General features: G+C 42.7%; 1 protein-coding gene across 5 annotated transcripts in view; it reads left to right on the forward strand.

The window, feature by feature from the left end:
* Positions 1 to 15,876, forward strand: part of gabrb3 (gamma-aminobutyric acid type A receptor subunit beta3) — a 458,372-nt gene that overhangs the window by 425,532 nt on the left and 16,964 nt on the right. For all 5 annotated transcript variants that reach the window (XM_051927197.1, XM_051927198.1, XM_051927196.1 and 2 more), the window contains one exon: positions 475 to 719. In XM_051927197.1, the coding sequence (XP_051783157.1) occupies positions 475 to 719 (245 nt within the window). The remainder of the gene's footprint in view (positions 1 to 474; positions 720 to 15,876) is intronic.

A 15,876-nucleotide genomic window follows, 5' to 3' on the forward strand; every position in this document is an offset into this window, starting at 1 on the left:
AAAGCCTTCAAGGATAGAAACATTTTTATCTAATATGTATCTAATACTGCACTGGAAACCAGTGAAGGGAATTCTTCTAAAAGGAATCATACATTTTAAATTTTAAACGTTAATTAAATGTGCACATATTTAGTGCATGTCCTAGAATATTTTTAATATTTTCATGTTTTATCTGAAGTATTTAAACATATTTTAAGTAGACCTATCATAATACTTTGATGGATTGTGATTGAATGGTGTAGGATTCTGTGTTTTTGCCAAACTAAATTTCAATGCAAGTTCTTAATTATTTAGCACTAAAGAGCAAATGTATACTGCTATGTTTCTTTTGATTTAGTATATAAACTATCACTACGTATATCTGTCAATAGAAAATAAAAATTTATTGTACTCCAGCATAGCAATTAAAACACTTTCTGCTACCATCTTAATCTGTCTTCATTTCATGGTTAACAAGAGGTGTTTGTTTTACAGGAATAACAACGGTTCTGACAATGACAACAATCAACACTCATCTTCGAGAAACATTACCGAAAATTCCCTATGTCAAAGCCATAGACATGTACCTGATGGGCTGTTTTGTCTTTGTCTTTTTGGCCTTATTGGAGTATGCTTTTGTCAATTATATCTTTTTTGGAAGAGGCCCACAGATGCAGAAGAAGCTTGCAGAAAAGGCAGAGAAAGCCAACAATGATAGATCAAAATATGAAGGCAACAGGGTAAGAGTATGCTCATTGTATTCTTATCTTTGTAAAGTAAAGATGTAGTAATTTGCTTTTGTAATGGTAGTCATTTTCTTATTGTTATCATATAACTTTCAAAACTTTTAATTTTCTGACAAAGACATAACAGTCTTTGAATTCTGGTAGTTTGTAAAAAGCATTTAGTGAATTTCACACTTTCAGTAATGCAAAAAATATTATCACATGCACACTTATGAACACAATGGTATACTTTCATTACTGCTAACATTGACTTAAATTAAAAACACTTCAGTTAACAGCACAAGTGAAGTTACAGCTATTGATATGGATTGCTTGGCTAGTTAAGGGTTGGGAGGGCCGGTAAGGCACAGTGTAGCAATGGACAGATGAATCACAGGGTCCAGGGGAAGAAGGAGAGATGAAGTCATTTTTGTGAATATAGAGCACATCAGCATGACCATAAGTAGACAATAGTACCCCTGGGGGTGACAAGATGAATTAGGTGAATGGTGTTGACAAGCTTTGTTGGGATGATTGGCCTGTTCTCATCAAAACTGGTCTGTTGTTCTAATAAGTTATTTTTCTCCAAAAGATACCCTTGTATTGAATTTCTCCCAAAGCACTAGCTTCTTTATACATAAAATAGAAATAGGCAGTATGCGCAGCATACTATCTCTGTATTCTGATTTACAGCATTATTTTCTGCATAATGAAACTTGATGAAACATGACTTAATTAAATTAATATCTCATTTTTTGATTACCCATGTCCAAATTTTCTTCAAGTCAAAATTCACAGTAAAACATTTTAACAGTCAGCCTGCTAGGTTGGGTAACAAACTATACTTCACTATGTAGCTATGTAGTGGATATATTCAGAAGGCTGGACCAAAATCAATAACTGTGTTTATCTCTCGCTTCTTTAAGAAAATAGAAAAAAAAGTGAAAAACAAGTCTCAGTCACCAAAGTAGTAAAATGATAAGTGAAGTTTTAACTAAATTTTGCATAGTCAAAACACCACAGTAAGAAGAGCAAAGGTTACTCTAACAAATCTGCCCCCTCACCCCCCAAATGCACCTAAGGTGCTTAAACATATGTGAATGCAAAAGAAAAATGACAAAATAATATTTTCAATTAAAAGAACATGTATATTTGACCCACAAAAACACCAAAAAACTGTTTCAAAAGCACGAAATGCCCAGTTTTTTATAACATTTTATTGAATTTATTAAAATCAAACAACATTCCATACAAACAAGTCAAATTTTACAAAACTAGGTGGAAGTCAAGTTAACCCCCACCGATGAAAAAGAGAGCTAGGCCAACATAGTGAAACTTTAATAGTAGAAAAGATAAGTAAGTAAATAAATAGAATAAGAAGGGGAAGAGAATCAGCTTCTTCAATTTAAATGCTTATTCTAAAATATTATTAATTATTATTATTAATCCTGCCAGGTTTTAAAAAAAGTTTTGCACAGATCCTCTAAGTGAGTATTTAAATTTTTATTTTAACATAAAGAAGTGCTGCAGGATTGTATTTCTACTGTGGACCAGCGGCCTCATGCATAACGCCGTGCTTAGAATTCACACTGAAGCATGGCGTACAGACAAAAGCGGAAATGGTCATATGCACAAAAAAATCTGGATGCATAAATCTGTGTGTACGCCAACTTCCATGTTCTTCCGCTATATAAATCCCGGTCGGTGTGAAAGTAACACACATGCACGCGCCTGCTGCCACTCCCCAACTCCTCCCTGAATTATGCCTCTTTGAATATGCAATCAATATAAATAACCCTTAAGCTCAGCATTCTGTGAAAAGGCAGTGGCAAAAGCACGGGGAAAAACAGAAGAATTTCAGCGAATACCAAGTGGAGGCAAGCAAAAACTTACTATTTGTTGGTATAAACAGTGGTATAAACAACAAAAGGAAGTTGATCGAGTGACATAGTGTCAGAGAAACTCGAAAGCTCAAGTTCACAAAGTCGCACAGTGCCCGAAATAAAAAAGAAGTTGTCAAATATCAAAGTCTCCATGAAAAGGTGAGTCGTAGCCCACCGTCTGAGTGTCATATGAAAGATTATTAGGGTACAGAGAACTCCGATGCTTCAAAACTTTTAAGGAACATTGAAATGTCTTCGTAGTACATGTTTAATTACTCTATCCATCTATCCTTCCAGTGTCGCAGTAGCCCCAGCAAGAATACAGAGCGAGGCAGGAACGATCCCTGAACCGCCAGCTCCTTGCTAGCGCTGCGACACTGTGTCCTCACATGTTTAATTATTAAAAATATAGATTTAAATGTTAACATTTTATCTGTATAATGTAATAAACATATTTTGCTGCATTTCATCTTAAAAATGATATCATCATCATATGTAAATATGTCCCCTCCTTTAACCGTCACCTTATCGTGGTGGAGGGGTTTGCGTGTCCCAATGATCCTAGGAGCTCTGTTGTCCGGGGCTTTATGCCCCTGGTAGGGCCACCCAAGGCAAACTGGTCCTAGGTGAGGGATGAGACAAAGAGCGGTTAAACAAACCTCCTATGAAGAAAAACCATTTTGGACGGCGTTTTCCCTTGCCCGGACGCGGGTCACCGGGGCCCCACTCTGGAGCCAGGCCTGGAGGTGGGGCTCGATGGCGAGCGCCTGGTGGCCGGGCCTGCACCCATGGGGCTCGGCCGGGCACAGCCCGAAGAGGCAACGTGGGTCCCCCTTCCCATGGGCTCACCACCTATGGGAGGGGCCAAGGAGGTCGGGTGCAGTGTGAGTTGGGTGGTGGCCGAAGGCGGGGACCTTGGCGGTCCGATCCTCGGCTACAGAAACTGGCTCTTGGGACGTGGAATGTCACCTCTCTGAAGGGGAAGGAGCCTGAACTAGTGCGCGAAGTTGAGAGGTTCCGGCTAGATATAGTCGGGCTCACCTCGACACACAGCTTGGACTCTGGAACCAATCTCCTTGAGAGGGGCTGGACTCTCTACCACTCTGGAGTTGCCCCCGGTGAGAGGCGCCGAGCAGGTGTGGGTATACTTATTGCCCCCCAACTTGGAGCCTGTACATTGGGGTTTACCCCGGTGGACGAGAGGGTAGCCTCCCTTCGCCTTCGGGTGGGGGGACGGGTCCTAACTGTTGTTTGTGCGTATGCACCGAACAGCAGTTCGGAGTACCCACCCTTTTTGGAGTCCCTGGAGGGGGTGCTAGAGGGCATACCTTCTGGGGACTCCCTCGTTCTGCTGGGAGACTTCAATGCTCACGTGGGCAATGACAGTGAGACCTGGAAAGGCGTGATTGGGAGGAATGGCCCCCCTGATCTGAACCCGAGCGGTGTTTTGTTATTGGACTTCTGTGCTCGTCACGGATTGTCCATAATGAACACCATGTTCAAGCATAGGGGTGTTCATATGTGCACTTGGCACCAGGACACCCTAGGCCTCAGTTCGATGATCGACTTTGTGGTCGTGTCGTCGGACTTGCGGCCACATGTCTTGGACACTCAGGTGAAGAGAGGGGCGGAGCTGTCAACTGATCACCACCTGGTGGTGAGTTGGCTTCGATGGTGGGGGAGGATGCCGGTCAGGCGTGGTAGGCCCAAACGTGTTGTGAGGGTCTGCTGGGAACGTCTGGCAGAGCCCCCTGTCAGAAGTAGCTTCAACTCCCACCTCCGGCAGAACTTCGACCACATCCCGAGGGAGGTGGGGGACATTGAGTCCGAATGGGCCATGTTCCGTGCCTCTATTGTTGAGGCAGCTGACCGGAGCTGTGGCCGTAAGGTGGTCGGTGCCTGTCGTGGCGGCAATCCCCGAACCCGCTGGTGGACACCGGCGGTGAAGGATGCCGTCAAGCTGAAGAAGGAGTCCTACAGGACCCTTTTGTCCTGTGGGATCCCGGAGGCAGCTGATAGGTACCAGCAGGCCAAGCGGAATGCGGCTTTGGTGGTTGCTGAGGCAAAAACTCGGGCATGGGAGGAGTTTGGGGAGGCCATGGAGAATGACTTTCGGACGGCTTCGAGGAGATTCTGGTCCACCATCCGGCGTCTCAGGAAGGGGAAGCAGTGCAGTGTCAACACTGTATATGGTGGGGATGGTGCGCTGCTGACCTCGACTCGGGACGTTGTGGGTCGGTGGGGGGAATACTTCGAAGACCTCCTCAATCCCATTAACATGCCTTCCAATGAGGAAGCAGAGCCTGGGGACTCAGAGGTGGGCTCCCCCATCTCTGGGACTGAGGTCACCGAGGTGGTCAAAAAACTCCTTGGTGGCAGGGCCCCGGGGGTGGATGAGATACGCCCGGAGTTCCTCAAGGCTCTGGATGTTGTAGGACTGTCTTGGCTGACACGCCTCTGCAACATCGCATGGACATCAGGGACAGTGCCTCTGGATTGGCAGACCGGGGTGGTGGCCCCCCTCTTTAAGAAGGGGGATCGGAGGGTGTGTTCCAACTACAGAGGGATCACACTCCTCAGCCTCCCTGGAAAAGTCTATTCAGGGGTCCTGGAGAGGAGGGTCCGTCGGATAGTCGAGCCTCGGATTCAGGAGGAACAGTGTGGTTTTCGTCCTGGTCGCGGAACAGTGGACCAGCTCTATACCCTTAGCAGGGTCCTGGAGGGTGCATGGGAGTTTGCCCAACCAGTCTACATGTGTTTTGTGGACTTAGAAAAGGCATTCGACCGTGTCCCTCGGGGAATCCTGTGGGGGGTACTCCGAGAGTATGGGGTACCGGCCCCCCTGATAAGGGCTGTTCAGTCCCTGTACGATCGGTGCCAGAGCTTGGTCCGCATTGCCGGCAGTAAGTCGAACCCGTTTCCAGTGAGAGTTGGACTCCGCCAGGGCTGCCCTTTGTCACCGATTCTGTTCATAACTTTTATGGACAGAATTTCTAGGCGCAGCCAGGGTGTTGAGGGGGTCCGGTTTGGTGGGCTCAGGATTGGGTCACTGCTTTTTGCAGATGATGTTGTCCTGTTTGCTTCATCAGGCCGTGATCTTCAGCTCTCTCTGGATCGGTTCGCAGCCGAGTGTGAAGCGGCTGGGATGAGAATCAGCACCTCCAAATCCGAGACCATGGTCCTCAACCGGAAAAGGGTGGAGTGCCCTCTCAGGGTTGGTAGCGAGATCCTGCCCCAAGTGGAGGAGTTCAAGTATCTCGGGGTCTTGTTCACGAGTGAGGGAAGAATGGAGCGTGAGATCGACAGGCGGATCCGTGCGGCATCCGCAGTAATGCGGGCGTTGCATCGGTCTGTCGTGGTGAAAAAGGAGCTGAGCCGCAAGGCGAAGCTCTCAATTTACCAGTCGATCTATGTTCCTACCCTCACCTATGGTCATGAGCTATGGGTAGTGACCGAAAGAACGAGATCGCGAATACAAGCGGCTGAAATTAGTTTCCTCCGCAGGGTGTCTGGGCTTTCCCTTAAAGATAGGGTGAGAAGCTCAGTCATCCGGGAGGGGCTCAGAGTAGAGCCGCTGCTCCTCCGCATCGAGAGGAGTCAGATGAGGTGGCTCGGGCATCTGATCAGGATGCCTCCTGGACGCCTCCCTGGTGAGGTGTTCCAGGCACGTCCAACCGGGAGGAGGCCCCGGGGAAGACCCAGGACACGCTGGAGGGACTATGTCTCTCGACTGGCCTGGGAACGCCTTGGGATTCTCCCGGAAGAGCTAGAAGAAGTGGCAGGGGAGAGGGAAGTCTGGGCATCTCTGCTCAAGCTGCTGCCCCCGCGACCCGACCTCGGATAAGCGGGAGACAATGGATGGATGGATGTAAATATGTGCTGTATAAAGTGGCGCAGGTTGTGCAATATTATAACTGTATCGCAAGTTTGCTGTAAGGTAATACTCAGTACTGATGCTCTGTGTAAGAAAGGACAGAGCCGGTTATACTTCCTGAGAAGGCTGGCATCCTTCAACATCTGCAATAAGATGCTGCAGATGTTCCATCAGACGGTTGTGACGAGCGCCGTCTTCTACGCGGTGGTGTGCTAGGGAGGCAGCATTAAGAAGAAGACCGCCTCACGCCTGGACAAACTGGTGAGGAAGGCAGGCTCGATTGTTGGCATGGAGCTAGACAGCTTGACATCTGTGGCAGAGCGACGGGCGCTCAGCAGGCTCCTATCAATTATGGAGAATCCACTGCATCCACTAAACAGTGTCATCTCCAGACAGAAGAGCAGCTTCAGCGACAGACTGCTGTCACTGTCCTGCTCCACTTACAGACTGAGAAGATTGTTCCTCCCCCAAACTATGCGACTCTTCAATTCCACCCGGGGGGGTAAACGTTAACATTATACAAAGTTATTGTCTATTTTTACCTGCATTGTTATCAATCTTTAATTTAATATTGGTTTTTGTATCAGTATGCTGCTGCTGGAGTATGTGAATTTCCCCCTGGGATTAATAAAGTATCTATCTATCTATCTATCTATCTATCTATCTATCTAATACTTATACTTATAAGTATAAACAGTTCTACAAGGAGGACTTGATGGACTGATTGATTCTGTTTATAGTTCTTGGGATGAAACTGTTTCTGAACTGAAGGCTCTGAAGTGTTTGCCATATGGGAGCAGTTCAATAGACAGCATGGCTGAGGCTGCATGTGCTTGATGCTGTATACTGATAATTCTCTTTTCGATCAGCTGCTGTAGAGCTGTGACTCCACATTCAAATACAGTGATATATATACTCTGAGTGGTGCAGTGAGAGTAATATGGAAAAAAATAATCTGCTGTGACAACCCCTAACGGGAGCCGCTGAAAGAAGAAGAAGAAGAAGGTGCAGTGAAAGTACCAATGCTAAAGCAGCTATGGTATTTGGAATAGTTTGGCCATTCCGTAGACCATTATATTGTTACAGGTTAATTACAATCAGAAGCCTTAAACTAATAAACAATATGAGGTTAATTTCAGTGTATATGATAAAGCCATGTCAGGGATGTGGATCTAAAAAAGAAAGGGAAACCACACTGGAATAAAAGCACTGCTTTGACGCTGGGTGCCCCAGTTTGTAAAACCAAGCGGAGAACTTGCGTACGCCAGGGTTTGAGCTAGCATGAAAATGTGCATGGCTTTACACCAAGTTTATGTTTTATACATTACAATTTGAGCGTGGAAACAGGCATATGCAACATTTTAGTGTGTACGCACCGTTTATACATGAGGTCCCAGGCCTGTCAATGTCCAGGTTTTTATAGCTTGTATATTTTCCGCCTAGTAATAAAATTGAAAGTTAGAGCCATGCCACCTTCTGCCTTAGATCTTTGTAGGGTCGCTCTTTGGATGTGTCGATGTTTTGAATTCCAAACAAATGAGGCTATGATTGAATCTTAACTTCTTAAAAAATTATTTGTTGATGTATAATGGAATGCTTTGAAATAGAAAAGGAAGCTTAGGAAGGATATTCATCTTGACAATGTTAATTCTTCCAGCTAAAGTGAGATGAAGGGTAGACCATCTATACAAGTCATGCTTAAATTTTTCCAAGCAGACAACAACATTTTGTTCACAGGGAGCTTTATGTTTACTTGTGATGTTTATCCCTAAGTATTAAAACTGATTTGCGATGATAAAAGGGAAGGTAGTCCAATCTAATATTGTGTGCTGGAGAGTTCACTGGAAAGAGCACACTTTTATTCAAATTAATTCTGAGACCAGAAATCTTTTGAAATTCTGCTAGTCCTGTTAGGACTGCAGGAACAGTATTTTGTGGATCTGATATATACAGTACCATATCAGCATATAGTGAAATTTTCTGTTCAGGTCTTTCACTGATAATCTCATTTATCTCATAAGCATTTCGACAGTGAACTGCCAGTGGCTCTATGGCAATTGCAAAAATCAGTGGTGACAAGGGGCATCCTTGTCTAGTACCACATTCTAGTTTGAAGTAGTCTGAAATAATATTGATAATACAAACTAAAGCTTCTGGACTGGTATACAGTAGTTTAATCCACTCACATATGTTTGGCCCAAACCCAAATTTTTCCAATGTGGTGAAAAGGTAGTTCCATTCAACCATATCAAATGCTTTTTCTGCATCCAATGATAATAATATCTCCAGGGTGTTAGACTTTGTGGGTGAATATATTACATTAAACAGGTGAGAAAGATTGGAAGCTAAGTGTCTGCCTTTAATAAATCCAGTTTGGTCTTGTGAAATTATTGAAGGAAGAACTTTCTCAATCCTACTGGCAAGGACTTTGGAGAATATCTTAACATCATTATTTGGAAGTGAGATTGGTCTGTATGATGCACATTGTTATAAGTCCTTATTTTGCTTAGGAAACATGGTAATTAATGCTTGGCGAAAAGTTTGAGGTAGAATTTTATTGTCTCTTGCTTCTGTAGATGTTGCTAATAAAAGGGGAGCTAACTTTAATAAGAATTTTTATACAATTAGACAGGGCAACCATCAGGGCCTGCTTCTTTCCTGCTCTGAAGTGAGTTCGTAGCATCTAACAATTCTGCCAGAGGTATTGCATTGTGAACTTCCTGCTTGTGGATTTGTTGAGCTAAGATCTTGTTAGCTTTCTCTCTGTTCATAGAAATGATGTCGTGATTTAAAAATCAGTTGTTCTGTTTCTTTTGTTGTCAAGAGGTTGAGTTCTGAATGCAAAACCTGTCTTTTCCTATGAAGTGCCTCATTCAGACAACTGGCATGTTCTTGATCTATTCTGGTAATTTCACTGATTAGCTCTGATACCTTCTTTTTTCCAATTTATTTTTGTGGGACAGAAATTAAACAATCTGTCCTCTTAAGAAAGCCTTCAGAGTTTCCCAGAGGATTCCTTTAGATATCTCTGAGGATGTATTTGTCTATAAAAAAAATCAATTTGCTTGGATATAAACTCTGTATAGTTCTCGTCTGCTAACAACAGTGGGTTAAGGCGCCTTCTGCGAGATGAATATATGGGGCATAGTGATTTAAATACCATGGCCAAAGGGGCCTGGTCGGAGATAACAATAGTGTCATACTTACTATCTTTCAGTGCAGCTAGTCTGTCTTCAAGCACTTTGCCTTCAGAATTTGCAGCCATTGGTTTTTCATCATAAGTAGATGCCAGTTGTTCCGCTATTTCAGTACAAGTCGTGAATGTTTGCTTAATGCCTTCAAACTGAGCACCAAGTGTTCAAAACTTATTCTCAAATTTAGATGCATTTTTCTGTATTTGTTCCTCAATTTTTCCTAGCATAGCTTTAAAGGCTGCCTCAAAGTGATTATTTAAACAGGTTTCCTGGGGTCTCATGTATAAACGGTGTGTAGGTACAAAAATGTTATGTAAGCCCGTTTTCACGCTCACATCGCGATGTATAAAACCTAAACGCACATTTTCACACCAGCTAAATGCCTGGCATAAAGTTCTCCTCTCGGTTTTGCAAACTGGCAGCACCCAGCTTCAAAGCAGTGCTTTTGTTCCAGTGTGGTTTCCCTTTCTTTTTGGATCCATATCCCTGACAAAGCTTTATCATATACACTGAAATTAACCACATATTGTTTATTAGTTTAAGGCATCTGATTGTAATTAACCTGTAACAATATAATGGTCCACGGAATGGCCAAACTATTCCAAATACCATAGCTGCTTTAGTGTTGTTACTCTCACTGCACCTTCTTCTTTCAGCTGCTCCCGTCACTGCACCATTCAGAGTATTTATATCACTGTATCTGAGTGTGTAATCACAGCTGTACAGCAGCTAATCGGAAAGAGACTGTATCAGTATACAGCATCAAGCACACGCTGCCTCGGCCATGCAGCCTATTTGAACTGCTCTCATACGGCAAATGCTTCAGAGCCTTTCCTGTACTGACCTCGCGGTTCAAGAAAAGTTTCATCCCAAATACTATAAACGCACTCAATCAATACATCAAGTGCTCCTTGAAGAACTGTTTGTACTTATAAGTTCAATTACCTCACTTGCGATACAGTTATAATATTGCACAACCTGCACCACTTTATAAAGCACGTATTTACATATGATGATGATATCATTTTTAAGGTGAAATGTAGCAAAATAAGTTTATTTCATTATACAGATAAAATGTTAACATCATTTAAATCTATATTTTTAATAATTAAACAGGACACTGTGTCGCAGCGCTAGCAAGGAGCTGGTGGTTCAGGGATTGTTCCTGCCTCACGCTGTATTCTTGCTGGGGCTACTGCGACACTGGAAGGATAGATGGATAGAATAATTAAACATGTACTACGAAGATATTTCAATGTTCCTTAAAAGTTTTGAAGCATCGGAGTTCTAAGCTTACAGATGGCTTAACGTCTGTTACTGAGCTGATTGTGTGGCGATTGGGTACTTGGAGAAAGAAAAGGAAGGACAGGAATTGGAGGTTAGTACGTTTGAAAGAGACAGTACTGCTGCAGTAAATTATTCCATTGAAGGTCGCACAGCAAGCATCTTGCATGAGGCAGGAACAATCTCTGGATGGGGCGCCAATTCGTCACTATCACTGCACCACCGTGTTCCCACGTTTAATACATGCTTTAATTGATATGATATGAATACTAAAATGATATCAAGTATACATCTCAGTATTTATTCAGAGAACTGTAATATCACAAGTGTAATGGATTCTGTGTCCTGTTGGAGGAAGAGAATGACCATTTAAGAAGCGTGTAGTGATTCACACACATAGAGCACATTGAAGAACACATACAAAACAAAGCATTTACCATGCTACTTTAGTTATGATGGTATTTGAGAAACTAGTAAATTAAATGATTTTAAGATGAAGTGTATGATATGCTACTTTAATAACAAAATAAACTACATGATTGAATTGGAAATTTCGAGATTAAAGTTCCGTGCTTTTTTTCCCCACTGTGTCCCTATTTTTTTTTCATTTCTCTGTACCCTAATAAGCTTTCAAATGACACTCAGACGGTGGGCTATGACTCACCTTTTCACAGTGACTTTGATATCTCACAACTTTTTTTATTTCAGCCACTGTGCGACTTTGTGAACTTGAGCTTTTGAGTTTTTCCGACACTCTATGTCACTCAATCAACTTCCTTTTGTTGTTTATAGCATTGTTTAAACCAACAAATAGTACGTTTTTCCTTGCCTCCACTTGGTATTTTCTGAAATTCTTCTATTTTCCCCCATGTTTTTGCCATTGCCTTTTCACAAAATGCTGAGCTTAAGGGCTATTTATACTGATTTGCATATTCAAAGAGGTGTAATTCTGGGAGGAGTTGGGGTGAGGCAGCAGGTGCGTGCACGTGCATTACTTTTCACACTGACCGGGATTTATGGAGCGGAAGAATGTGGAGGTTGGCATTCGCACATATTTATGCATCTGTATTTTTTTGTGCGCATGACCATTTCTGCTTTTGTCCGTATGCAATGTTTTAGTATGAATTCTATGCACAGCATTATGCATGAGGCCCCTGGTCTTGTGTATGTCCTTTACTTCTTTCCTTATATCATTTATATCCTTTATATTTTCCTTGAGCTCCTTTATGTCTTGAGCGGTGGCCATTACAGTGATTATTCCCTGTAGGTCAGACAGATCGTTTCTGTCATCCCTGAACTCCGCGAGTAAAGTAGCATGCCCAGTTGCAGCTGATGTTGTTGGCTCACAAGGGGTAGATAACAACATGGAAGGTAAGGCAATTTTCAGTTTCACTGAGCCTTCTGGAATCGGCAAATTATCATGGCCCGAATCACTTGCACATTTGCTCCCACTTTTGCTCTCGGCTGGGGGTGATGCAGCAGCATCAACAAGTCCCAGGAAATCTGTGCTTTTGCCTATCTGTACCAGGTCAGTCTCTGGCAGGCCATACCTTGAACTTGACGTCTGTTTAAATGGAATGAAGCTTTAGCTGTCGTTTCCATTTCTTTTGGAGTCTTTTTTCTCCCGCTAATGCTTATATATCCATGTTTATACTGTAATTGAACCCCCCCAGGTTGAGTAATTAAAAAGAAAATCGAAAAAATAACACTGCTGCTAAGGAGTTTCACCCCAGACATCCATCTCCTGCAGCGGATGAGACCAAAATCCCAAAAAGCACAGTTTAGAAGAATTAAGTGAATAGAATTGTCAAGATTTGTTGTGCTGAATGGCCTGTTCTGGTTTAGATTATTCTAATGTTCAAGCATATTGTAAAATATTGAGTTGTGAAGGAAACTAAGTGCTTTGAGCATGGAAAAGTTGCTATATAAATTAAATGTGTTATTATTATTATTATTATTAAAAAGAGCCAGTTCAAATATTTACAATGTAGATGAAAAAATGAGCAGATGAGCATCATTATCCCAACTAAATAAAATAAGGGTTCAGCTCTTTCCACATGTTGATTCCTCTTCCAAGATACTTCCAAAGCTGTTACTGCCACCTGCCAGACCAGTTTGTGCCTTCTACCTCCATGGAGAAAAGCTTGTCTCCGAAGGTGATCCCTCGACTGGCAAGACAGAAGTTTATCATTAGCAAATAATATTGCTCTATCTGTTGGCATTCACTCCTTTCAACTTTTCTCCCTCCTTTTCCAGGTTTTCACTTGACATTTTATATCATGTTGGTGTCACATTGCCGCAACAAACCTGTGACCCAAGCTTCACTGAACTGAACTGACCAGGCATTGCCACAAATGGCTTCTCTGTCTGTCTGCACTGAAGCAGACAGTAAACTTTTCATGAATATGCTAATAGATAAATGGTAACATACAAAAATAAAGAATAAAACACTATGTGACAATTTTGTTAAATGTCTAAATGTAAATTTTTTTAATTGTTTATCCTGAGAAGGAAAGAGGAAAGGAAACCTGGTGGTGGAATGAGGAAATACAGGAGAGTATACAGAGGAAGAGGATGGCAAAGAAGAAGTGGGATAGTCACAGAGATGCAGAAAGTAGACAAGAGTACAAGGAGATAAGGTGCGAGGTGAAGAGAGAGGTGGCGAATGCTAAAGAAAAGGTGTATGATGAGTTGTATGAGAGGTTGGACACTAAGGAGGGAGAAAAGGACCTGTACTGATTGGCTAGACAGAGGGACCAAGCTAGGAAAGATGTGTAGCAGGTTAGGGTGATAAAGGATAAAGATGGAAACTTACTCACAAGCAAGGAGAGTGTGTTGAGCAGATGGAAAGAGTACTTTGCGAGGCTGATGAATAAAGAGAACGAGAGAGAGAAGAGGTTAGATGGTGTGGAGATAGTGAATCAGGAAGTGCAACGGATTAGCAAGGAGGAAGTAAGGACAGCTATGAAGAGGATGAAAAATGGAAAGGCCGTTTGTCCAGATGACATACCTATGGAAGCATGGAGGTGTTTAGGAGAGATGGCAGTGGAGTTTTTAACCAGATTGTTTAATGGAATCTTGGAAAGTGAGGGGGTGCCTGAGGAGTGGAGAAGAAGTGTACTGGTGCTGATATTTAAGAATAAGGGGGATGTGCAGGACTGTAGTAACTACAGGGGAATTAAATTGATGAGCCACAGCATGAAGTTATGGGAAAGAGTAGTGGAAGCTAGGTTAAGAAGTGAGGTGATGATTAGTGAGCAGCAGTATGGTTTCATGCCAAGAAAGAGCACCACAGATGCAATGTTTGCTCTGAGGATGTTGATGGAGAAGTTTAGAGAAGGCCAGAAGGAGTTGCATTGCTTCTTTGTGGACCTGAAGAAAGCATATGACAGGGTGCCTCAAGAGGAGCTGTGGTATTGTATGAGAAAGTCAGGAGTGGCAGAGAAGTATGTAACAGTTGTACAGGATATGTATAAGGGAATTGTGACAGAGGTGAGTTCTGCGGTAGGAGTGACAGATGCATTCAAGTTGGAGGTGGGATTACATCAGGGATCGGCTCTGAGCCCTTTCTTATTTGCAATGGTGATGGACAGGTTGACAGACAAGATTAGACAGGAGTCCCCGTGGACTATGATGTTTGCTGATGACATTGTGATCTGTAGTGATAGTAGGGAGCAGGTTGAGAATACCCTGGAGAGGTGGAGATATGCTGTAGAGAGGAGAAGAATGAAGGTCAGTAGGAACAAGACAGAATACATGTGTGTAAATGAGAGGAAAGTCAGTGGAATGGTGAGGATGCAGGGAGTAGAGTTGGTGAAGGTGGATGAGTTTAAATACTTGGTATCAACAGTACAGAGTAATGGAGATTGTGGAAGAGAGGTGAAAAAGAGAGTGCAGGCAGGGTGGAATGGGTGGAGAAGAGTGTCAGGAGTAATTTGTGACAGACAGGCATCAGTAAAAATGAAAGGGAAGGTCTATAGGACGGTAGTGAGACCAGCTATGTTATATGGGTTGGAGACAGTGGCACTGACCAGAAAGCAGGAGACAGAGCTGGAGGTAGCAGAGTTAAAGATGCTAAGATTTGCACTGGGTGTGACAAGGATGGACAGGATTAGAAATGAGTACATTATAGGGTCAGCACAAGTTGGACGGTTGGGAGACAAAGTCAAAGAAGCGAGATTGCGTTGGTTTGGACATGTGCAGAGGAGAGATGCTGGGTATATTGGGAGACGTATGCTAAGGATAGAGCTGCCAGGGAGGAGGAAAAGAGCAAGGCCTAAGAGAAGGTTTATGGATGTGGTGAGAAAGGACATGCAGGTGATGGGTGTAACAGAGCAAGATGCAGAGGACAAAGATATGGAAGAAGATGATCCACTGTGGCAACCCCTAACGGGAGCAGCCGGAAGAAGAAGAAAAGTTTATTCTGAGAGAAGAATACCTTAGTAAACAAAGTTTTATAGACCCTAAGACATTACCTGTTTCCTGAAGGCTATTTGCAATGTTCTAGTGTACTTTTGCAAAATTATTCACCTGGGAGAGCACAATTTCTTTGTGGGTTGATAAGATGAATTATTGAAACCGTCCATAAATAACTGACTATTAAATAACATTCCTGCAACAAACAGGTGCCCCCCTCCAACCCAGTCACTCCCGTGCTAGAATTTGTAAAACATTTCAGAATATGTAGAAATCTGAAGCACATATAACTTAATTTGAAAGCAAGAGGGAAATGAGAGGACTGACTTTTATTTCAACAAAGGACAAGCAATACTCAGGTTTGTTTGTTTTTTAAAATCGTAATGTTCAAGATTCCTCTTATGTTTTCTCTGTAATATTTTGTTCTAATTTGGGGAAATATATTTTTATGTATCTTCCATGATCATCTGAAATCTAATGGGCTGTCAAAAAAGAGCCAATAACAAAGATGTTTCTTTAAT

Source organism: Erpetoichthys calabaricus, chromosome 4 (assembly GCF_900747795.2).
Source record: "Erpetoichthys calabaricus chromosome 4, fErpCal1.3, whole genome shotgun sequence".
NCBI classification, from domain to species: Eukaryota; Metazoa; Chordata; class Cladistia; order Polypteriformes; family Polypteridae; genus Erpetoichthys; species Erpetoichthys calabaricus.